We start from the raw sequence: 25,183 nt of genomic DNA on the forward strand, positions 1-25,183 counted from the left end.
CTACAGCCAGCATTGTTCTCAATGGTGAAAAACTGAAAGCATTTCCACTAAGATCAGGAACAAGACAAGGTTGCCCACTCTCACCACTCTTATTCAACATAGTTTTGGAAGTTCTAGCCACAGCAATCAGAGAAGAAAAAGAAATAAAAGGAATCCAAATAGGAAAAGAAGAAGTAAAGCTGTCACTGTTTGCAGATGACATGATACTATACATAGAGAATCCTAAGGAGGCTACCAGGAAACTACTAGAGCTAATCAATGAATTTGGTAAAGTAGCAGGATACAAAATTAATGCACAGAAATCTCTGGCATTCTTATACACTAATGATGAAAAATCTGAGAGTGAAATTAAGAAAACACTCCCATTTACCATTGCAACAAAAAGAATAAAATATCTAGGAATAAACCTACTTAAGGAGACAAAAGACCTGTATGCAGAAAATTATAAGACACTGATGAAAGAAATTAAAGATGATACACATCGATGGAGAGATATACCATGTTCTTGGATTGGAAGAATCAACATTGTGAAAATGACTCTACTACCCAAAGCAATCTACAGATTCAATGCAATCCCTATCAAACTACCACTGGCATTTTTTACAGAACTAGGAAAAAAAATTTCACAATTTGTATGGAAACACAAAAGACCCCGAATAGCCAAAGCAATCTTGAGAACGAAAAATGGAGCTGGAGGAATCAGGCTCCCTGACTTCAGATTATACTACAAGGCTACAGTAATCAAGACAGTATGGTACTGGCACAAAAACAGAAATACAGATCAATGGAACAGGATAGAAATCCCAGAGATAAACCCACACACATATGGTCACCTTATCTTTGATAAAGGAGGCAAGGATATACCGTGGAGAAAAGACAGTCTCTTCAATAAGTGGTTCTGGGAAAACTGGACAGCTACATGTAAAAGTAGGAAATTAGAACACTCCCTAACCCCACACACAAGAATAAACTCAAAATGGGTTAAAGACCTACATGTAAGGCCAGACACTATCAAACTCTTAGAGGAAAACATAGGCAGAACACTCTATGACATAAATCACAGCAAGATCCTTTTTGACCCATCTCCTAGAGAAATGGAAATAAAAACAAAAATAAACAAATGGGACCTAATGAAACTTAAAAGCTTTTGCACAGCAAAGGATACCATAAACAATACCAAAAGACAACCCTCAGAATGGGAGAAAATATTTGCAAATGAAGCAACTGACAAAGGATTAATATCCAAAATTTATAAGCAACTCTTGCAGCTCAATAACAAAAAAACAAACAACCCAATCCAAAAATGGGCAGAAGAACTAAATAGACATTTCTCCAAAGAAGATATACAGATCGCCAACAAACACATGAAAGAATGCTCAACATCATTAATCATTAGAGAAATGCAAATCAAAACGACAATGAGATATCATCTCACACCGGTCAGATTGGCCATCATCAAAAACTCTAGAAATAATAAATGCTGGAGAGGGTGTGGAGAAAAGGGAACACTCTTGCACTGCTGGTGGGAATGTAAATTGATACAGCCACTATGGAGAACAGTATGGAGGTTCCTTAAAAAACTAAAAATAGAACTACCATACGACCCAGCAATCCCACTACTGGGCATATACCCTGAGAAAATCATAATTCAAAAAGAGTCATGTACCAAAATGTTCACTGCAGCTCTATTTACAATAGCCAGGATGTGGAAACAACCTAAGTGTCCATCATCAGATGAATGGATAAAGAAGATGTGGCACATATATACAATGTAATATTACTCAGCCATAAAAAGAAACGAAATTGACTTATTTGTAGTGAGGTGGAAGGACCTAGAGTCTGTCATACAGAGTGTAAGTCAGAAAGAGAAAAACAAATACCATCTGCTAACACATATATATGGAATCTAAAAAAAAAAAAAAAAAAAAAAGGTCATGAAGAACCTAGGGGTAAGACGGGAATAAAGACACAGACCAACTAGAGAATGGACTTGAGGATATGGGGCGGGGGAAGGGTACGCTGTGACAAAGTGAGAGAGTGGCATGGACATATATACACTACCAAACGTAAAATAGATAGCTAGTGGGCAGCAGTTGCATAGCACAGGGAGATCAGCTCAGTGCTTTGTGACCACCTAGAGGGGTAGGACAAGGAGGGTGGGAGGGACGGAGACGCAAGAGGGAAAAGATATGGGAATGTGTGTATGGGTATAGCTGATTCACTTTGTTACAGAGCAGAAAGTAACACATCATTGTAAAGCAATTATACTCCAATAAAGATGTTAAAAAAAAAAATAAAATAAAGAATGAAGAGGAAAGTATAAGGACTATTCTTAATGAACAGATAATAATGAACAGATTTAGAGAAAGAAACGCTGAACGGTAGTATTTACTCTTCTGGAACATACATAAATTATGTAAAATTTTATGGACCGGCTTTATATCTTCAAGTAATTACTGCCTTCTACTTCAAAATTTTAGTGGAACAATCAAAGTTTCAGTTTATTTTCTCTAAAATTCTATTTTTTTCCACATGACAATGATTTTTAATAACTAATGAAAAAATTTTTCCAAAGGTAAACCAGTTTGAATACAGGTGGTTTATAGGTCTCATACCATGGAAGCTCATCTTTCCATTATCTGGAAAAGATAAGTCATAAAGAAAAAGACAAATTGTGTTGGAAAGCACTAAAACAAAATAGAAAGCAAAAGCTGGGGGGTGGCATGGGGGAAGGAGAGAAAAATGCAGAATTTCTAGAGGGAGCCACAAAAGGCACTAGCTATTCTTCAGATGAAAGAGTTCTGAAAGTGAGTCAATGGCTCTGGGGCCCTGCAGGAAGTGCTCTGGGGTCCCTGGGATTGCGATGGAGGTAAGCAAAGATGCACATTACAGCTGCAACACAGCCTTCATCCTGATGGGGATGAAAGGCCTGCAGTGCTCTGGTTTATTTAGGAGAATAAAGCATTCCTAGACATGCTAGAAGAAATAATTCAAGGCAAAAAGAAAGAGATTCTACGCAGAATAAGAGAGAAAGAGGAATAAAGTTTCAGAGGGAATATTCACATAAAAATTTTATTCAAGGAAGTTCTTTGGATCCAGAAAGAGGACAATTGTGTACAAAGCTCTGATCTAGAAGAGAGGCTTGAGTTCTTGATAAGTGCTGTCCAACAGAATATTAACACAAGCCAAAAACATAAAGTTTTCTAGTAGCCATATTAAAGAGTAAAAAGAAGTGAAATTTAAAAAGTATTTTATTTAATGCAACATGTCCAAAATATGGTCACTGCAACATTTAACAACATAAAGAATTATTAATGAGATAATTTACTTTTTATTTTCATACTAAGTCTTTGGAATCCTAGATGCAGCACATCTCAGCCCACACCTGCCATATTTCAAGCACTTAACAGCTATAAGTGGCGAGTGGTTACCATATTGGACAGTGCAGGTCCAGATGCCCCCCAATGTTTTTTGTCTTTAAAGTCCAGTAATTTTACTCAAATATATCTTGAAGATGTTCATCGTGGGTCATAATTTTCAGATGCACAACTGTACTATTTTAATTTATAGTTTCTAGTTTTGTTTCTCTGTAGTTTCAGGAAATTTTTCTTGAATTACTGTTTTTGGTATTTATTCCATTCCCTTGTTTTGTTTTCCATGACTCTTATTTGTAGGCTGAATTATCTTTGCCTGTCTCAGTATTTATCCCTTAATCATAAATCTTGTTTTCCCCTTATTTGTGATGAAAAATATTTTTCCTCTTCTATTTCTCTTCTTACAGCATTGTCTTTGTGTCTATTTGCTCCTGTGTTCCTTCCAGTTTAACCTTCATTTCTGAAATAATCTTTTATTTATAAGTATTTCCTGAGTTCTGTCACCTCATTTGAAATTTTTTTAGTTCTGATTTTTGCTGTTCTTTCATGCCTTCCATCACTTCTTTTTAAAATTTATTTTTGGCTGCATTGAGTCTTCGTTGCTGCACGCGAGCTTTCTCTAGTTGCGGTGAGCAGGGGATACTCTTCATTGTGGTGTGCAGGCTTCTCATTGCTGTGGCTTCTCTTGTTGTGAAGCACAGGATCTAGGCGCATGGGCTTCAGTAGTTGTGGCGCGTGGGCTCAGTAGTTGTGGCTCGCGGGCTCTAGCACGCAGGCTCAGTAGTTGCGGTGCATGGGCTTAGTTGCTCCGTGGCATGTGGGATCTTCCCAGACCAGGGATCGAACCTGTGTCCCCTGCATTAGCAGGCGGATTCTTAACCACTGCACCACAAGGGAAGCCCCCATCACTTCTTTAAACTATCTTGTAGCTTGTTCTGAAACAGTAAATTACAGTCATGATCTATTTTGTGGGTGTTTCTCTCTGGTGTGCTTTCATTGCCAAGGATGTTATTCTGCTCCTTATTCGCTTTTCCTTAAACCTTAGTATGGGATTTGACCTTGGTACTTTTCTGCACTTGTTTCTAGGTGAAATCAGCCACTGATCTCTTGGGAGGAGGGAGGAACTGAGATAACTCTTCTAACCTCCAAGAGTCCCCTCATTCATAGTTTTCACGTAGTTTTAAAAATCTGGTCCCTTGCTTTCTGAGATTTCCTGGCTCTGTCCCCTCCCCATCTTTACCTGGACCTTCTCTTTGTTTCTATCATGCCCATACTGCTCAGGATTTATTCTCCTGCAGGAGCCCGGCCCTGGCAGGAAACACTGGCCACTCAACTGTAAGAGTTCCCAGGGGCTGCTGGGCTGCCTGAGCCCCTCACCCTAACTGCAGCCCTGCACCTCTCCTCTCAGAGCAGCCTGGGTCTCTTCCAGAAAACACCTGCTGGTCGTCTGGGAGACCTCCTGATCTCAAGTGCATCAGAAGCCCCCTGGCCCCTCTGCTTTCTCTCACACAGACACTGGAACCGTAGCGGGTCGCTTGGCTACTGGTGGATTTTGCCATTTGCTCGTATCTTGGGGTTCCCAGGGCTACCGTGATGTAAGTGTTGTCTATGGGTTTTTGGTTGCGGGATCTAGTTGTTCCTGAGGACTCAGGAGGATGGAACAGTTATGTGGCCGCTACCACCATCTTCTCAGACTCCTCCAAGCACAAAATGTTAACATAGAAGGGTTAGACGCCAACTTGATATAAGCCAGGGCTGGGATTACAGTCACAAATACATAAATATTTTTGGGCCATCAATGGCATACATGCTCTAAGTTTCCGAATGATTGGCATGTGATTGAAATAAAAGTGAATAAGACAGAGCTTTCTTGTACCTTGGGTCTTACATCTCTGAGAGTTACCAACAACTTAATAAAGAATTACTGAGTACCAATTATGCAGAAGACACTCTTCTAGAAGCATCAGGAAGACAAAGAGTTTGCCTCTGACTTAAGAGACTGTGAGTCTAGAAGCTAAAGAAATAATTAAAATACCATGTGCTATGCAAGAATGGAAACAGGTGTAAAGCAAGATAGAATACAAAGCAGGAAAACTTATTCCCAGAGGGGTGGAGATGGGGGTGGAAACAGTGGCAATAACCGTGTCTAGATGTGCCTGTTAAGGGCAGGAATGCTGGTTATACATGAGAGAGGAAAATTTCACAAAATGTTCATTCAAAAAATGTTCACGAAAAAAACTTCATTAAAATAGATTAAAAAAAACACTAATGTATATTAAATTGTAAAGAATAAAGGTCAAGATTTTATTTGGCTCTGTAGAAAAAGACCATCTCCAAATAATTCATAACTAGGTTATCTCACTTAATATCATTGTATTCAGACCTATAAGAGATAAGACTTAAGTCAATAGTCTTCATTATCACTTGTACCTATAAAATGTATCATGAAATGTATTAACCTCTTCAGAATAATTCAGTAAATCCTTTTTATATCTTTCCCCCCATTCTCTTTCAGTTGACTTTATGAAACACAATGTTTTCGTCTCCTGATTCTTAAAAGAAACCACTGTTTTTCTCTCTAACGAAACAGAATAGTAATATTAATAATAGCTTCAATTTAATGAACATTACTATACTGACAAGCAGGATGTTAAATATTTTACATACATCATCTTTTTCCACCATAATACCTTATATACATTTTAAAAGGGACTTGAAGCTCAGTGATGTTAAGTAACTTGACTAAGGTCCCTTAAGTAGAAGGCCAGCAAAAGTAGAATGTGAAATCTTACTCTTCCTAGATATGTCACACTAGAAAACATAAATCAGAACACAGAGGTGCTAAGGGCAAAATGGTGCTACCTTAGCAGGAACAGAATAAGTGAAGGGCTTGACTACTTTCTGCCAGTTCTGCATGCAGCCAGGGTGCCCTGCCCTTCTCCTGAATTTCCCAGGCACTGCAGTACATAGAACTTGTGTTGCTTTTTTATTTGGGGCCCTTGTTTTCCCTTTGCTGGTTGCAAAATGCCCATTAGCTAAATGTGACCCAGAGGATTTGGTATCTTCACTGGAGCTAAATAAAATAATACCCTATAGATTTTAGTTTCTATGATTCTTAAAGAAGCAAACAAAGTTTGTCAAGCAATTTATAAATAAGAACAATTATCTTCCCTTGTCTTATATGCACATATGAAAAAGCATTGAGGTCCATTTATGATAGTGCCTTATTCCCAAGAGAATCCGACCCTTTAATAACCAGATATTGGTATTTCTTAATCAACTAGATATAATGTCCATAAACTTTGAGACATTTGGACACTCTGTCAGCATGACCACTGAGCTAAGAAAATACATTTGGAACTCTCATTTTAACATCCTTGGAACTGCTATGAAGCAGACGCCTTGAAGTAAAAGTGACTTCACAATGCTTTATGTCAGCAAGTTAAGGAGAAGACCTAATATATGGCAGTGAAACAGAAGAGAACGGCTAATGGACAAAATAACACAAACATTCAAATCAGGAGCCAATATTACACATAAATCAGAGCTATATAAAATGAGTTTAGCCTGCAATTTAATTCTATATTTTCTAATTGATAGTCAGCATACACTGTGACCAAGCTAAGCAGATGTGATTATCTCAGATACTAAACTCCAGCACTCACGAAGCAGCACTGATAAAGAGTGACTCTGTGAGAAGCTGACCACACACTGCTTAGACCACAGACAAGGGGATGGTCAAAGACCTCTGGGTCAAAAGGTTCAAAACCAAATAGTTATACTTTAAGCTGTAAATAGGCTATTAAAGAAAAAAAAAAGACAAGATGACAAGAGTTGGTGAAGATGTGGAGAAGTTGGAACCCTATGCACTGTTGGTTGAAATGCAAAATGTGTAGCCACCGTGCAAAAGAGTATGGAGTTTCCTCAAAAAAAAATTCAGATAGAACCACCATATGATCCAGCAACTCCCTTCTGGGTATTTATCCAGAAGAACTGAAATCAGGATCTTGAAGAGACACTAGCTAGCACTCCCATGTTCATTGCAGCACTATTCACAACAGCCAAGATACAGAAATTACCTAAATGGCCATCGACACAGTAATGGATAAAGGAAATGTGGTATATATATGTAAAATGGAATACTATTTGCCCTCAAAAAAAAATTCTGCAACATGCAACAATCTGGATGAACACTGAGAACGTTATGCTCAGTGAAATGAGCCAGACACAGAAAGACAAACATTGTACCTAAAAGAGTCAAATTCATAGAATCAAAGAGTAAAGGTGGTTGTAAAGGCTGGGGGGGAGGGGAAAAAAGAAAGTTGCTCATCAACGGGCACAAAGTGTACTGTACATACGCTTAAAACTTTGTTAAGAGGGTAGATCTCATGTGAAGTGTCCTTACCCCAATAAAATAAAATTTAAAAATAAACACATACATACATACACACATTCAGAGACCTAACCACCCACCCAAACAAAAAAATCCAAAACTACCTTGATGCATCAACTAAACTTAAGCCAAACACTAAGAAAGTGCACACAAGAGGGCTGAAAGAATCACATCACCTTCTGGATTTGACTTCCTTTCCTTAGAAACAATTTTGATAGCCATCCAAGGCAACTAGGTCCTAGAGATTCCCTAAGCATTTGGAGGAGAAATGATGAAGACCTGTCAGTCCCAGAATACAACAAGGGGAAATAAAATTTCTATTTTTCTAAATGAGATACTTCACTTGAACCAAAATAAAAGGAACAAATCTACTGCATGTCCATTTCATCTCGCTGTTTGAAGGACAGGGGAGCAGACATCATCACTGCATATTTAAAGGGTCTTTGGAGAATGTCTGCCCCCTGGTTGGTATCTGAGTGCCTGCAGCAGGCTGCTTTTCTTCTCATCAGTTACTTTGGCTGCAAATGAGGGCTTGGGGCTAGGCGGAGGGCATGCCTGGACGAGCACGTGGCACAGCAGTGAGGGGTAACAGCTTTGAAACTAGGCTTATCTGTGTTCCAATGCTGCCTTCTCTGCTTCCGAATGTCCTCATCTTGAGCAGGTTACTTGACCCCTCTGAACCTCAGCTTCTTCACCTATAAAATGGGACAGCAGCCCTAGCCACTGTGCAGATTAAACAAAATTCTGTTTGTAATGTATTTAAGCATGTGGCTGGTGGCAGTTGTTATAAAATGAACAAAATATACTCCTTACTTCAGGTGCTTCCGATTTCTTACCGCTACTTATGGTAGAGAAAATTTATTAACTCCACTTCCAGCAAGTATTTGAGTCTCCAGCACTGAGTGACAAATGGATAGAGGAACAGACGCGTAATAAAACAAGTATAATAAAATCTTAACTGTGGAATCGAGGAGGCGAGTAAACAGATCCAGTAAAATTCTTTCGTTTTTTGTATGTTTAATAATTTTCATAAAAAATGTTGGGGAGAAAATTCAATGCAGAACAAAAGAATTAACAGATTAGAGAGAATCAGACTGAATTCTAACAGAACAGAAAACCATACAGAGCTAGATCCTTAAGGGCACCTTGAACTGTCCTGATTTCTACCGAGACTTAGACACGGAGCTGAGCCTCGTCACTCATGCACGGGAGAGCTGTCCCACTGCTGGAAGAACGTGTGTGTCTGGGTCAGAATGCTAACAGGTGGAGAGAGATACTTAGATCTAAGAAAGGCATTAATTTCACAGCTCTCTTCCACCAGCAAAAAGGCCTTCAATTTCCAAGTCAATCAAGAGGCTGAAAATAGAACAATGTACTAATTAGAGCCACAGCAGGTAATAAAATGACAATACAGACTCCGCTTAATTAAAGTGAAAAAGATGTCCCTTATTTTCTTCTCCTTCTCTTTCTTCCTGGCTTCTCTCTGTCATTTTATGTAGATTCCCATGTAGCTTTTCTCTTGATTATTATTATTTTTTTAAATAGACTTCCATATGAAATCAAGACGAGGGAGTCAATCATTAATTCCTTGCATGTAAGTTATCTGCCCTTGGCAGTAGATGCCCCCAAAATGACACACCAATATTGGCTTCATTTCCCAACAACAGAGCATCAGCTGCCAACTACCATTCCATTAAGAACATGGACGACTTTGGTAAAAAGTGCCAGAGAACTCTGAAGTCCTGTGACAGTAAGAGACCCAAGTTAAGTTAAAATAAGTACAGCAGGCATGGACCACAACCTACTTTTAAAACTGTAATTTGGAAGAAGAAATGACTTCCCCCAAACCTTATGTAACCTTATGTCTTCATGGATTAGAGATTGGCCAGTAAGCTTCATCTTTATTATCATTATTAGCTTTCATTTACAAGAATATCTTATTGAGAGGAATAACTTTTGCATTGTTTTTGAGATTCTGACTTATAAGGAAGAGTTATAAACATCTGGCTTCTAAGAAATGTAATGTACAGCCACAGATATTTCTTTCATCCTAATGTCATTTTCACCTCATTTACTAAAGAACAGTGGCTTACACTGTCATAAAGCCAATTGTAATCCAGACCTCCTAATATTTCTCTTTTCCTTTATTCTAGTCAAGGACTCTTACCTAAACCACTTTGCCTCCTGCTGTAGAAATGGTTTATATTCTTAAAGGTTTGCTCTCAAGAGGGGAAAAAATGGTACTTAACCATTAACCATCGTAGTAAAATGTACGTAATGTGATACTGTTAGTACTCACACACGGTCTATTTCACGGAAATTGTAGTACAGACAAAACACACTTTAATAATGTGATCCCAGGGCTCTAGGGCCACCACTGGACCGGCTATTAGCAGTCATGGAGCTGGGATGGAAGTCTGCACGGTGGTAATAACCACCGTGATTCAGTGAACACCTACTGTGTGCCAAGGACAGTGTTACAGACCTTAGAATCATGTCTAATTCTCCCAACTATCTGAGACAGTAGGTCTTATCTCCATTTTACTTTTTACATTTTTTATTTTAAAAAAATTTTTTGGACACACTGCACGGCATGTGGGAACTTAGTTCCCTGACCTGGGATCAAACCCACACCCCCTGCAATGGAAGCACGGAGTCTGAACCACTGGTCTGCCAGGGAAGTCCCTCACCTCCATTTTATAGGTGACGAAAGTCTGGCTTAGGGAGGTAAAGCAACCTTATCAAGATCAGACAGGAATTTGGCAAACTGCCTGGCCTCCCTGCCTGGTTGTTCTGCAGGGTTAGATTCTATCCATTTTAATGCCACAGCAGTTAAGACCTGGGACAGGTTGTTTACCACCCTGAGCCTCAGTTTTCTTCATCTATAGAATAAGAAGCCTACTACTTGCCCTTCAAAGGGCTGCTGTGACAGTGAACTAAAGCAGGTAATACACATAGCACAATGGCCCGTACCTAGTATGCGAGCAATAAACACCAACTAAGGAGAGAAGATGACATTGCTGCATTTTTATGCCTTCCTGGAAATTTTTACATCCTAAAGTTCTCAGAGTTCTTGCCTTTTTTTTTTTTTAAACTCATCTGTATTTAAAATATTCTAATACTTATCTCTCAGGACACTATGCATTGAGATGTTCAGGTTTTATTCTGGTAGGCAGGGGAGGGGCAGAAAATAGAGAGATGCTGAAATAATTACCTTTATCTTCTAGTTCTCAGTCTTATCTAGTTCCTCAGTATCATTATATTCTGTATTTACCTATTTTGTCCAGACCCTGAGAAATCCGAACTATGAATTTATGTATTTATCCTTCTAAGGCAAAACAAACAAAAGAACAGCAAAACTATTAAAACCCTACCACCAACTTCCGACTTCAAGTATAAAATATCCCAGATTTAAATGCCACAACCATATTTGCCTGGTGGGTACATCTTTCTCTGTTTATGAAAGTACAGTCATGGGACTTCCCTGGTGGCGCAGTGGTTAAGAATCTGCCTGCCAATGCAGGGGACACAGGTTCGAGCCCTGATCCAGGAAGATCCCACATGCCGCAGAGCAACTAAGCCCGTGCGCCACAACTACCGAGTCCACGTGCCACAGCTACTTAAGCCCACGTGCCTAGAGCCCGTGCTCCGCAACAAGGGAAGCCACCGCAATGAGAAGCCTGCGCACCACGACGAAGAGCAGCCCCCGCTCGCCGGAGCCCGTGTGCAAAAACGGAGACCCAACGCAGCCATAAATAAATAAATAAATATTAATTTTTTAAAAAAGTACAGTCATGTGCAAATGATTTATCTCAGCTTCATCCTGTTATAACAACCCATCAAGTGTATATTCCCCATCCCCCATCCAAATGGGTAAAGTTTTCAGCTGACATAATAACATGGCGCACCTTCTCTGCCACAAAACTGTCTATTGCTCAGCTCTAAATAATACAAAAAGAGCTTTTACTCTGTTTAACTGACAAAAGTCAGTTAATCCTCACCCTTTCTGTTGGAGTAACTTTGGCACTAGGTCCTAAAACTAAGTTATAAAAGTAGTGGCATAGCCTCCTTGGCATACTTTTCCTGAATAGTTGTTTCCAGAGTCACTGATTCATTCAACCCAATATTATTTAGCACCTACTATGTGCCAGGTATGGTGCCAGGTCCCTGAGATACAAACACTGAGCAAAAACAAGGAGGTTATTGTCTGGTGCAAGAGACAGAAATGCACTGAATAATCACACGATCACTGCAACTCAAACAAGGGCTAGAAAGGGAAATGCTACATGCCTATCATGGAGGGATTTGACCTGCTTAGGGAGGACCAGTGGGCCTTCCCACAAAAGCAGCACTTGAGCTGAGGTATGATTAAAGATGATAAGGGGTCCATGAAGTAAAAAGAGGCAAGAAGAGCATTCTAGAGAGATGGGAAGCAGCAGCACAGGCAGATGGAAGAAAGCCAGTGTGATTGGAGCACAGAGACCAAGGAGAAGCTTGTTATGAGCTGAACCTAGAAAGGCAGGTGAGGGCCAACGCAGATCCCCACGGTCAAGTTAAGGAGTCTCATCTTTATCCTAAGAACGATGGGAAGGGACTGAAGGGTGGTGACACCAACTGATTTGTATTTTGACTGCAGCGCGGGAGACTAGAGTACAGTAATTCACAGTGGAAAGCGATGAACCAGTGAGGAGGCTGCTGCAGTGATCCAGATAAGACTATGGCAGTTTGGACCAGACCAGTGATGAGGGAAATAAGTATTTAGAAGGCACACGCTGACAATACCAAGTGTGAGTACTGTATTATGAGCTGTGCACGCATGCTTGGAATTTTGACAAACAACCTGTGAGACAGGTATTCTTTTCTGTATTTTATACATGCAAATGACTGAGGCATGCAGATATTTGTCCAAAGTCCAGGTGGTAGATAACAGAACCAGAACCCAAGCCCATGGTTATTCAACTTCAAAGCCAACTACAATATTATTGTGTAAAAATTAGAATTAGAGTTAGAATAAAGGGTCTCTACAGCCAAATTTCAAAACTTAGAAGTTTCTTGATCTATTTCATCAAGGTACCAATGATGAGCCCTGAAGAACATGGCCTTAGGACTCCCCTTCATAACATGGATTCTCTTCTGAAGGTTTACACCACAGAAGGCATACCTATTTCAACGTATCGGCTTGGCAAATCCCTCATTTCACTGGCATGCCGTTCCTTCACCGAGCATATCTAGAAAAGAAATTCACAGGTTATTTTATTCATCTGATAGAAAACTCTTCATCACATGTCATTCACTATATGGTACTTTTGCTAAATTAGCCGTGTAGCACTGAAGATGGAATGCACACAACCTACCCTGTGACTTCAGTGATAGAAATTAACTTCAATGACATATAGCAACCATTACTTATATTCTCCGACACTATTCTTCAATAAAGTTTTATTCGAGGACAAAGAAAGGAAGGAAACTAATATAGTTTTAATATGGTTTCAATGACCCATTCTCTGCAACTCTACTCACGGATTCCTTCTATCTCTGACAGAAGCAGAACCAAAAATACCCAATGGCTAATCTGGGCAACACCCACAGTAGGTCTTGTGTTTCTAATCACGCATTAGTAACATATTTCACTGTTGCTAAATAATACTTTGCAAAAGTGTCGCATGCTCTTCTTCTTCTCTTGAGCATATTAAAATCAATGTATTACATAATTTAAATTAGGGGTGGCAAACTACAGCCCGGCCCCTGGTCTGTTTTTTTTTAAGGCCTGGAGGCTAAAAATAGTTTTTATATTTTTGAAGCCTTGAAAACATGAAAAGGAGGGAGGGAGGAAGAGAGAGAAGGAAAAACAGAAATAAAAGAAAAAATACTCAGCAGAAACAGTATGTAGCATGCAAAGTTTAAAATATTTACTACCAGCCCTTTACAGAAAAGTTTGCCAACCCCTATTTTAAATTATAGGTATATGGTTTGGATAGAGATTTTATATATTTATTTTTGTATATATCTCACTTACACACAACCCTCAACACATATGTGTGTTAACAGTGGATGTTTTAGGGTGGTAAGACTAGAGATACTTTATATTTTCTTTGCTATATTTTCTAACGGAAATGTATTCTATTTTGTAATAAGAAATGAGAAAAATTCACCTAAGTTCAGCCATCCAGGTTAAGACTGCGCCTCAAATGTCCATCAACAGATGAATGGATAAAGTTGATGTGGTACATATATACAATGGACTACTACTCAGCCATAAAAAGAACAAAATAATGCCATTTGCAGCAACATGGATGGACTCAGAGATTATCATGCTTGTGGTTGCCAAGGGGGAGGGGGCTGAGGGAGGGAAGGACTGGGAGTTTGGGATTAGTAGATGCATTCTATTCTATATATATTGTATAGCACAGGGAACTAAATTCAATAACCTGTGATAAATCATAACGGAAAAGAATATGAAATAAATCACAATGGAAAAAAAAATATATATATATGTATAACTGAATCACTTTGCTGTACACCAGAAATTAACACAACATTGTAAATCAACTATACTTCAATAAAAAAAAAAAAGGCTGAACCTCAAGTTAAGTACTGATCTTATACAACTTTCATCAGGGACTAGGTTTTTTGCCTTTTTCTTTTAGGCAGCATTTACTGTGTTCATTCATAGCTGCAACCCTAAGTATAGCTACCATATGAAAAATTCTAAAATACAGAAAACCCAAAGGGAAAAAACCAAATTATTATCTGCTGTCCCAGAACAAAGTGAACACTATTAGCAAGCCACACTTTTGGGGAAGCTACTTTTCTCAACCTAAAATTACTACAAATAATTTAATGTATTATTGAAATATCCTTACATAATTCTTTAATGTCTTTATAGTATTTCATTACATGAATATACTGTAATTTATTTACTCAATCCTATTTTAGACATTAGTTTTTTCTTCCATCTATCTCTGATGCAAGCAATAGTGCAATCAACATAGTCGTATATAAAACGGTTGGACTTTTGTTTCCTTAGGATAAATCCCTAGAAGTAGAATTGATAGATCAATGTACATTTTTTTTAAGGTTTGGTTTGGCTAATATCCATGTCCAAATCACCGTCCAGGAACACGGCAACGACATGACAGTACAGTCATCCCTTGGTATCTGCAGGACCCTGGAGGATACCAAGATCTGAAAATACTCAAGTCCATTATAGGAAATGGCAGAGTATTTGCATATAACCTACAAACATCCTCCTATACGCATCCGATCATTTCTAGATTACTTATAATACCTAATACAATGTAAATGTTAATAAATAGTTACTGGTTTCCAGCAAATTAAAGTTTTGCTTTTTGGAACTTTCTGGATTTTTTTCCCCCAAATATCTTCAATCCGAGGTTGGTCGAATCCACTGATGCAGAACCCAGAGACACAGAGGGCCACAGTACTCTCTTTCTCTGACACAGGACTTGAACCAGTGCTGTGGAGGTACAGGCATTTACTGAGAAGTGACAGGCTATTTTCGCCTCTGATTGATTTCTGTCATTTGTTTCCTGTCCACCTCAGACAATTTCCTGTCCGCTCCCCCAGTTTTCCTTCTCTTCGTGTAAGTTATCCACTCTTCTATCCACACTTACTAGGGAAACTACTAAATTGTCTAATAGGCACGCTCCACATGCCAACTGAACAACTGCTTTATTTAATGTGTTGATAAAAGTACACAAGGAGCAGTGTTCCACGTGGTTTGAAGTGTAACAATTATATATATATATATATATATATATATATATATATATATGAAATAGCAATATTAATTAGCACTTTTTAGCAACTACTGGGCACCTGTCCTGAGCTGAGGGCTTTGTAGAGCAGATAGAGCTCTGTTCTTAGGAAGATTATGGTGCAGTGGGGGAGACAAACAACTAAATAAGGCATTTACTGAAGTGTGATGGAGAAGTACAGAAATACAGAGCAGGGGGCATCTACTAGCAGGGATGGAAGACTTCCTGGAAGAAGCACCATGTAAGTTGAAGCAGGAGATACAGGACAGGTGCAAAAGGGCAACTTGACAGCTTGGGGCCCTCAACTGGAAGGTAATCAGACAGAAGCAGAGAGGATAGGGGAAGGAGGGGCTAGACAGGAACACAGAGGACAGATCATCATGAAAGAGGAAGATGTCATCCTATGAGCAATGAGCATCCTGGAGGGGTTTAACCAGGAGACTGACATCACCTGATCTGCACTCTGAAAAGATCATCCTGGCTGCCCTGTTTACAGCAGAATTAAGGGGGGCAAAACTAGAGTCAGGGGACCCGACAGGGGGATGGAGAGAAGTGGAGAGATCTGAGAGAGAGTGACAGAACTTGAGGACTGCCCGGGCCTCTTCCAACCCTCAGACGCCCCTGGAAGGTGATACTACCAGCCCTAATGTAGACCCGAGAACACAGAGGCTCTGAGAGCTGCCCAGGACAGGACCTCAAGGCTGGAGCTGGGACTCACGCCAAAGCCTGATGGTGTCTCTGGCCATCCTACAGCCTCTCTGAAGACAAGGACACCTGACACCACTGGCAGCTGGGCCATGGCCTATTCTGTCCCCTAGATGCTGTGGTCTGAGCTCTGTCCCAGAGAGCCTTACGCAATCTTCTCCATCACAACACACACACCTCCCTCCCTCTTTCCGTCTCCCTTTCGTCATCTTCTATCCGGCTCCTCCACACCTGCTCCATCCACTCCGGCCATCGTGCCTTCCTTTATGTACCGCAGAGACCCACCAATCACACTCCAGCCTCAGGGTTCTGCCCCTCCCGCTGACACCCCTCCCCGACAGCCACATGGAGTCCTAACCCTAAGATTTAAGTTCAAGGTGTCGGCAGGGCCACACTCCCTCCAGAGGCTCTAGGGAAGAATCCGTTCCTTGCCTCGTCGAGCTTCTGGTGGCTTCCAGCATTCCTTGGCTGCATCACTCCAAACCCTGCATCCACGGTCTCACTGCCTTCTCTTCTGGGGTAGCACTCCCTCTTAGAGGGCCCACCCAGATAATGCAGGATAATCTCAAGATGCTTAATTAGTCACATGTTTTGCCCGACTCTCTTGCCACGTAAAGAAACATTTATAGGTGGTGAGAATTAGGACCTGCTATCTTTGGGGACCATTATTCAGCCTAATAGAGGAAGCATTTCTGGTAACAATCAGCAAACTTTTCACACGTCCCAACAGACTAATTTCCCTTGTCTTTCACCGAAAGAAAAGCAAATCACAACAGAGGAAAAAGCTACTTGGTCCATCTAAGAAACTTACAAAATATCAAGAACATCACTTTATTGGATCGGTAACCACACGCATGGGATAGGGAGACTGGGAATCACTTTTTTATCATAGACTTTGGGGGTACAACCTCCTCCCTGTTACCTTAAATGGGAATCATGTTGTGTTCATTTAACACATGGAAACAATGACCACATGTTCCATTAAGAAAGAAAGACAACCTGAATCATAACAACGAGACTACCTCAGATTAACAACATTTATTTTGGTGATAACAATCACTACATTAATAATTTTTATGCTTTTCTTTCCATAGAAGAATTTTAAATAGCTATGTCTCTTTCATGACTTTTCTGGAATTTTATGGCATAACAATGACAGCTGATATTTATTAAGTACAATATGCCAGATCCTATGCTAAGCTCTTCATTTAATCCCCTCCAAAACATGTGATGTGAGAACAATTAGCACTCCCATTTTACAGATGAGGAGAGTAAGACTAGAGAGGGTCACACAAGAAGCTAAGTGGAAAAGTTGGAATGGATCCCAGGTCTGTGTGATTCTTTAGAGCCGAGCTCTACCATTAGACTATTGCTGGGATACTTTCTCACAGCGTCTTTAACTCAGCTAAGTTTTAGTTTACGTTGTTTAGATAAAGGTATGTATTTTTAAAGGAAAGAAAACAACTTTTGGCTCTGAAACATCTAATACGAGAAAAACAACTAGTTATGAAATAAAGGTGAATGGATTTGGGGCCTCCTTTTGCAGAATACCTTCATTTACCCAGGCACATAATAGGCAGATAATATACATGACAAAATAGCCCCAAATCTTATCATCCATAATAAGCCTGGGCCTTTCCTCCACCAAACTAGTAGCGAGCAAGCAGGACGATTTCATTTCAACCTTCTTTTTCCACCGTCAGTCCTAATGAAGAAGCTCAGGATCAAAGCTACGGGAAATGAAAGCAATAACGAAAGGGACCCAGGTGAACCAACACCACCTAACACACGTTTTACATATAGCTAAGGCCAATCGGGTTATGGGAAATTTAAAAAGGATCAAAAAGGCAGCCCCATTCTGAACATGGAGAAGTTCAGGAGAAAGGATAGATCTGAAAATCTATGCATACGGAAGAATTCAAGCATGAAACGATTATCACATGACAGTAACATGCAGGTGAAAATATTCTGGTTCCGAGAAGCCATTCAAGGACTCGGACTCCTGTGGACCATCTTCGGTAGCTCTGTAACAACACAGACTTAGGAGAAAGACGAGCAAAACTACCTTGACGGAGGTGCCCCAGCCAATGACCAGTGTCACATTGTCCTTCCAGCAAAGGCTACAGGGATACATATCGGGGCGAAGACTTATATCATCCCGGGGTACATTGGTGATTCTTTGCTTTGAGGTGATGTCAAAAATCTTCACACCCTGGAAAATAAAATAGCATTAAGCATCCTCTACTTGGGAGAAGGAAGGTAAAAGAAAATTTATTAATGGCCACTGCTGAACATCAGGAATAACCAACACAGCAAAGTATCGACAGTGTTTTTTAGGTGCTGCTGGGAGCCACAGAAATGTGCCTACTCCACAAGAATCCTGTGAAAACCCAAAACAAAAGAAAACCTCTGTCCTTCTTTCTAGGCAAACTAGATTTTATGAGTGGACGGCACAGGCCACTCAAATCCAACACAAGTGGGAAATGTACAGATATCAACAACTGCATTTCCAAAAAGACAGAAAGTCACATCTCTAATTGTATTGTTCCACCACAAATACGGGGTTTGGTTTTCAGAAAAGCTTTGAATCTGAAAAACCACTATATAAAGAAAAACACGCCTGACATTTTAAAGTACTCAGATGGAAACATCAAGCAAGCAGCTAAATGAAAATAAACCAAGAGGCCACACGCCCGTTGACCTTGACTGTGACCCAGGAGAAGTAAGAAAAGTCCTGACTAGCATGGTAGATTCTGGGAGGTTTCTACCATTCAAAATGGAAGAGCAGGGGACTTCCCCAGTGGTCCAGTGGTTAGGACTCTGCACTTCCAGCGCGGAGGGCATGGGTTCGATCCCTCGGCGAACTGGGATCCCGCGTGCCACGCGGTGAGGCCAAAAAGAAAAAGGAATAGCACTGATTTGCTAAATTATACCTCAAAATTCCAAAGGCTATGCCAGATGTCCAAAAGGTAATTTTTAAACTTTCTACTTGCCCTACTCATATTGAGTAAACTTGAGATAAGTGAAGTACCAGAAATTAGGATTCACTTTTTCAAAGGCAGGCCTATTCTGGGTCTGTGATTATACTGAAAGTAAAAGAAAAATCAGCAATATCCTGCCCTTGTTTCATAGCAACTGACACTTGCCCTTGGCTAATAGGCAAATGGTATTTTCAAGACCACATTTCCAATGCAGCCCTTTCATTATTAAGATGCCTTTTCATTTTCTTGGCTATTCTCCATGCCTCGGGTTTCTTCCTCTAACATAGAGTCCAGAATATGTTGGAAATTACTCTCTCATGAACACCAAAAGCAATGTAATTTCTTTACCCTTCCGGGTATGATATCAATCCCTACAGGTACCTTTTAGAAATGGAAGTGGCAGGACATGGAAGCAACCTAAGTGTCCATCGACAGACGAATGGATAAAGAAGATGTGGCACATATATACAATGGAATATTACCCAGCCATAAAAAGAAACGAAATTAAATTATTTGTAGTGACGTGGATGGACCTAGAGACTTTCATACAGAGTGAAATAAGTCAGAAAGAGAAAAACAAATACCGTATGCCAACACATATATATGGAATCTGAAAACAAAAAAGGTTCTGAAAAACCTAGGGGCAGGACAGGAGTAAAGACGCAGACGTAGAGAATGGACTTGAGGACACGGGGAGGGGGAAGGGTAAGCTGGGACGAAGTGAGAGAGTGGCATGGACATATATACACTACCAAATGTAAAACAGATAGCTGGTGGGAAGCTGCCGCATAGCACAGGGAGATCAGCCTGGTGCTTTGTGACAAAAAAAAAAGAAGGGAGGAGATATGGGGATATTAAAAAAAAAAAAAAAAAAAAGAAAGAAATGGCGGCAGCAGGAGCAGCACCCCTGCCCTTTGTTGCGGCCCTGTCGGCTGGGCCGTCCTTCCAGCCCCGAAGCAGCGTTAGGGAGACCGCTTGTACCATGTTGTTGGCCCAGGCAACCAGATGGCCCCTCCACTTCACACTCCTTATGTTCCCTTCTCCTTCGTGCAGAATTGAAGACTTCCACCTGCTCATCCAAGACCGTTCAAACAGCAGCAACTAGGGGCAAATGTCACGAAAACAGAATTTTAGAAACCAACAATCATATATCAAACTCCTTATTATTTCTGCTTGTCCATTCACCGAGTAACAAACTATTCTCAGCCTTGTAAATGTAGGTTTCTAGTGGTACATGATTTGCATTTTGGAAAGGATTCCCAGTCTATCTTACCCTACCAAGGACGCTGTTTAAAATGTGAGTGTTGAGGTTACTTCACAGTCCGGCCACAAGATGGCACCAAAACACCAAAATTCAGGGAAAATGATGTACACGCTAGTCGGAAGATTTTTATCACAGAAAGTTCTTCAAATAGTTGACCATGAATTAATTTATTTAGTAAATTGGGGAATCAAAACCTGATGCTTTCCCTGAAAATAAAATATTAGCCACAGATTAAACCGCAATGATTAGAAGGGGTCTTTCACTTAACCCTAGAAAAATAATTTAACAATGACTTCTGAGCAGTAGTTCATGTCATAACAGAAGTGAAATTTGCTTTAGGATTAAACTTGTATAAAAACTTCAGAGTAGCTAGGGTCTTTACTTTAATCAAAATCTCTACATAAATATGTAGCTCTAGAATTCATGCATTAAGGATACAATAAAAATTTTTTTCTTGATATATCCAATTTAAATCCTGTAAAAAAAAGATCTTTATACAATATGTCATTTAATACATACAAGGTATAGTTTATACAATGTGTAACTTAAACTATATAACTTTAGACAGGTAATCCTGAAATATACAGTTTACCTTTTAAAAGCAATTGCTGATGAGAGATTCCATAACAGAATTTTTAAAATTCCTATCATAAGCGTCAATTTCAGTTTACCTTAGTATATCCCACCCCCAAAATAGGGGAAAAAATCGAGAATAGTAAATTCACAGTATTTATATTTCTTACATGTCTTTCTCAATGGTTAGGCTCCTAGAGCCAGAAGCGGCAGAAAAAAAGGAAAGAAAAAAAAAAACCCTAAAATTAAATAAGTGTCCACCGTCACTAATAAGCCAAGTTTAGTCAAGTGAAAATGCGAGAAATGTATAAAGTTCTCTATCATCCATGCAAGAGCAAGGTGGCCTCACAACATCCACAGGGGAGACTGGAGACAGGGCTTCTACTGAACACAGGTGTTCCCATCGGATAAACACAGGACAGAGCTCCTCTACATATATGCTCAACAACTTTCTAGCCCAGCTCATCCGCCCCCCGCCCAGGTTCCAAGAAACCACCACCACCAAGCCTCCCTGCCTCCAGCTAGTGACACTTAGCTATGGCCTCCACCTATGATTCAGCCTCTCCCTTGGCCATGACGCAGAGAACAGAGCCAAGGCGGCCACGAAGCGTGTGCAGCGTTTTGTGACGGGACAGCTCTGAAACTTGGGATCAGAGGTGAAAGCCTGAGAATACAACTCCTGCTACATATAAGATCACAGTTCACTAAAGACAACTGTATTCAACATGAGGAATTGGTAAGGTCACAATATCTGTCTTCCCTCTGTGGCCTGGGTCAGGCGGAGGGGATTTTAAGAAGTGGGCGGGGCCCGGGAGTGCTCCACAAGCACCTGTTGGAAGGGAGGATTGGCTGGATGGCCGGGGGGAGATGCACCGTGGCGTCAAATTCCCTTCCCTCACCGATCCCCACCTAGAAATGGCCAACGTAGTATTAAAAGGGGAATAATCTGTACCTGGGTGAGAAAAATTAAACATGCCCTCAATTTTAAATTAGAAATTCTGTAAAACATGATAGAAAGAAGATCCCAGAGAAGGCTGTGGTCCAGCTCATTACAAGAAAGAGCCCACCTCAGTCAAGTATATAGCAGAATGACACTCAGTGCAGTGGCAGCTGGAGGGGAGGGGAGGGGAGTCACAGGGAAAATCTCAGGCAGGGACACAGGGCCTTGATCAGCACCGGCAGAGTCACACCTGAATAGCCATTCCTGCTGTTGCTTGGAGACACAGCTTGGAAGAAAAAAGCAGGCAGGCTGGCACAGGACGGCAGTTGTGCCAGTTACGTGAGGTGGGCAGTGCCTGTAGAAACTTACCTCAATAAATACAGAAAGCAAGCTTTAACAAAAATACAGCACTTCCCTGCTGCACCAATGATTACATTCTTTGGTAGCTGTTTTCCCAACAGACACTGTGCTCCAATTCAGCAAAAATGAAAACACAAAACTTCCTTCTCCCACCACTGTCCAGAGTAAAAGATGTGGAAACGTTCTCACAAAATCTACAGACAACTTCACAGCCACTTCTAGTAAATATGACCTAAGAAGAAGAAAAACTAGCAACATGGAAAAATACACTATTTGAAAACAATAAAACTTGTCTAGGGAATAAGAAAAAAAATCTCCCACTCCTGACACCACATGAATAAGACATTCCGTAAAGCAGAGAAGAACTTTACAAAAAATTCTCCTTATTCTCAGGTGACAAAAAAATTCAGCAAGAAATTAATAACAAAGGATAAGAAGAGCAAAACAGAAAAAAAATTGAAATAAAAAAATACTTTCGGGGTTCCCTGGTGGAGCAGTGGTTGAGAGTCTGCCTGCCAATGCAGGGGACACGGGTTCGAGCCCTGGTCTGGGAAGATCCCACATGCCACGGAGCAACTAGGCCCGTGAGCCACAACTGCTGAGCCTGCGCGGCTGGAGCTTGTGCTCCGCAACAAGAGAGGCCGCGACAGTGAGAGGCCCGCGCACCGTGATGAAGAGTGGCCCCCACTTGCCGCAACTAGAGAAAGCCCTCGCACAGAAACGAAGACCGAACACAGCCAAAAATAAATAAATAAATTTTTAAAAAAATCAGTTAAAAAAAAAAATACTCTCTCTCTCCTCGGGTAAGAGGAAATCGGGGCTTCCCTGGTGGCGCAGTGGTTGAGAGTCTGCCTGCCAGTGCAGGGGACACGGGTTCGAGCCCTGGTCTGGGAAGATCCCACATGCCGTGGGGCAATTAGGCCCGTCAGCCACAACTACTGAGCCAGCGCTCTAGAGCCCATGAGCCACCACTAATGAGCCTGCGCGTCTGGAGCCTGTGCTCCGCAAGAAGAGAGGCCGCGACAGTGAGAGGCCCCCGCTCACCGCAACTAGAGAAAGCCCTGGCACAGCAACGAAGACCCAACACAGCCAAAAAAATAAATAAATAAATAAATAAAAAAGAGGAAATCGAACTGCAACCAGAGTACCTGGAAAATGAAAATACAAATAGCATAAACCTAAACTTTAGGGGATGCAATCAAAGTTGTAAACAAGGGAAAGTCCATAGCTCTCAAAGTTAATAATGAACGAAAACAGATGTGTGCGTACTAGCTACACGGCAAAAAACAAAATACTTTATCAAGGGAGGGAGGAAAACTAAATAAATGGAAAGATGTTATTACGTTCCTGGATGATAAGACTCAAAATTCTCACTGAAGAGCTTAAGTCTTACGAAGTTAACCTACGATTTTAATGCAAACCCAAAGAAAAGAAGACCCAACACAGCCAAAAAAATAAATAAATAAATAAATAAAAAAGAGGAAATCGAACTGCAACCAGAGTACCTGGAAAATGAAAATACAAATAGCATAAACCTAAACTTTAGGGGATGCAATCAAAGTTGTAAACAAGGGAAAGTCCATAGCTCTCAAAGTTAATAATGAACGAAAACAGATGTGTGCGTACTAGCTACACGGCAAAAAACAAAATACTTTATCAAGGGAGGGAGGAAAACTAAATAAATGGAAAGATGTTATTACGTTCCTGGATGATAAGACTCAAAATTCTCACTGAAGAGCTTAAGTCTTACGAAGTTAACCTACGATTTTAATGCAAACCCAAAGAAAATCCCAAAGGAATTTTTTCTAGCGCTTCCAAAATGCTACGAATTCATTTGAAAATATGTGAGAATAACAATAATTTTTTTAAAAAATTAAGCAATTTGGGGGTGGGGCCGTGGATGTGCCCTGCCAGACAGTAAAACATTATATGAAATTAACACCCCAAACAGTATAGCAGTGGTATCAGAACTGACAGGTGAAGGAAAAAGGAAAGAAAGAAACTGACAAAGATGAACCAAAATGATAAGGTCAGACACTGGGGGAAGGGACATGGCTGTCTGTGTGTGCACATGTGTGTGTATGTAGGACCCACAATCTTTCTGGAGGGTCCTTTAGCATTATGGGCTCAAAGCTTTAAAAATGTCCCCAGGAAGTCCTAGCCTAGAAGTTTATGCTAACAAGTGATCTGATAAGTGAGTAAAGAGTTATGTAAAGTTATTTATAATGGCCAGAAACAGACTGAGTAAAATGTAGTAGAGCTAGATAGCTGAAGAGTATACATTCATTTTTAAATGATTTTATATATGGACTCTTATTAACAGAAAAAGAGGTCCAGGGTATATTAAATAAAAAAGCAGATTGCAAAACAGGATTAAATATGATCACTTTTAAATAAAATATGAATGTGTATCCATATATTAAAATCTGAAAGACACATTACAAAGTAATCATAATTAATTCCAGAAAGAGGTGACAGGTGATTTTATATTATTTCTATTTTATAATTATACCGCATGGCACATGTGAATTGTTTTTTATAATGTTAATATGAGGATGAAAATCCACTCTCTAATTTTTATAGTCAGGATAATTTAGGGGAATATTTGAAATAAAACAATATCAAAAAGTTCACTGGAACTTGAAGGAATGTTTGCAGCATCCTGACTATGCGTTAGAATTAATTCACATAAACTGTACCTATTTTTTATTTTTTATTTATTTATTTATTTATTTTTCGGTATGCGGGCCTCTCACTGTTGTGGCCTCTCCCGTTGCGGAGCACAGGCTCCGGACGCGCAGGCTCAGCGGCCATG

The 25,183-nt window shown here is 40.2% G+C and overlaps 1 protein-coding gene across 3 annotated transcripts in view; it reads right to left on the reverse strand.

The window, feature by feature from the left end:
• Positions 1-25,183, reverse strand: part of VPS41 (VPS41 subunit of HOPS complex) — a 210,565-nt gene that overhangs the window by 73,173 nt on the left and 112,209 nt on the right. For all 3 annotated transcript variants that reach the window (XM_028490200.2, XM_028490199.2, XM_007127370.4), the window contains 3 exons: positions 20,213-20,332; positions 18,316-18,462; positions 12,929-12,995 (listed from right to left, as the gene is read on the reverse strand). In XM_028490200.2, coding sequence (XP_028346001.1) covers positions 12,929-12,995; positions 18,316-18,462; positions 20,213-20,332 — 334 coding nt within the window. The remainder of the gene's footprint in view (positions 1-12,928; positions 12,996-18,315; positions 18,463-20,212; positions 20,333-25,183) is intronic.

The sequence above is a fragment of the Physeter macrocephalus genome, chromosome 5, assembly GCF_002837175.3.
Source record: "Physeter macrocephalus isolate SW-GA chromosome 5, ASM283717v5, whole genome shotgun sequence".
NCBI classification, from domain to species: domain Eukaryota; kingdom Metazoa; phylum Chordata; class Mammalia; order Artiodactyla; family Physeteridae; genus Physeter; species Physeter macrocephalus.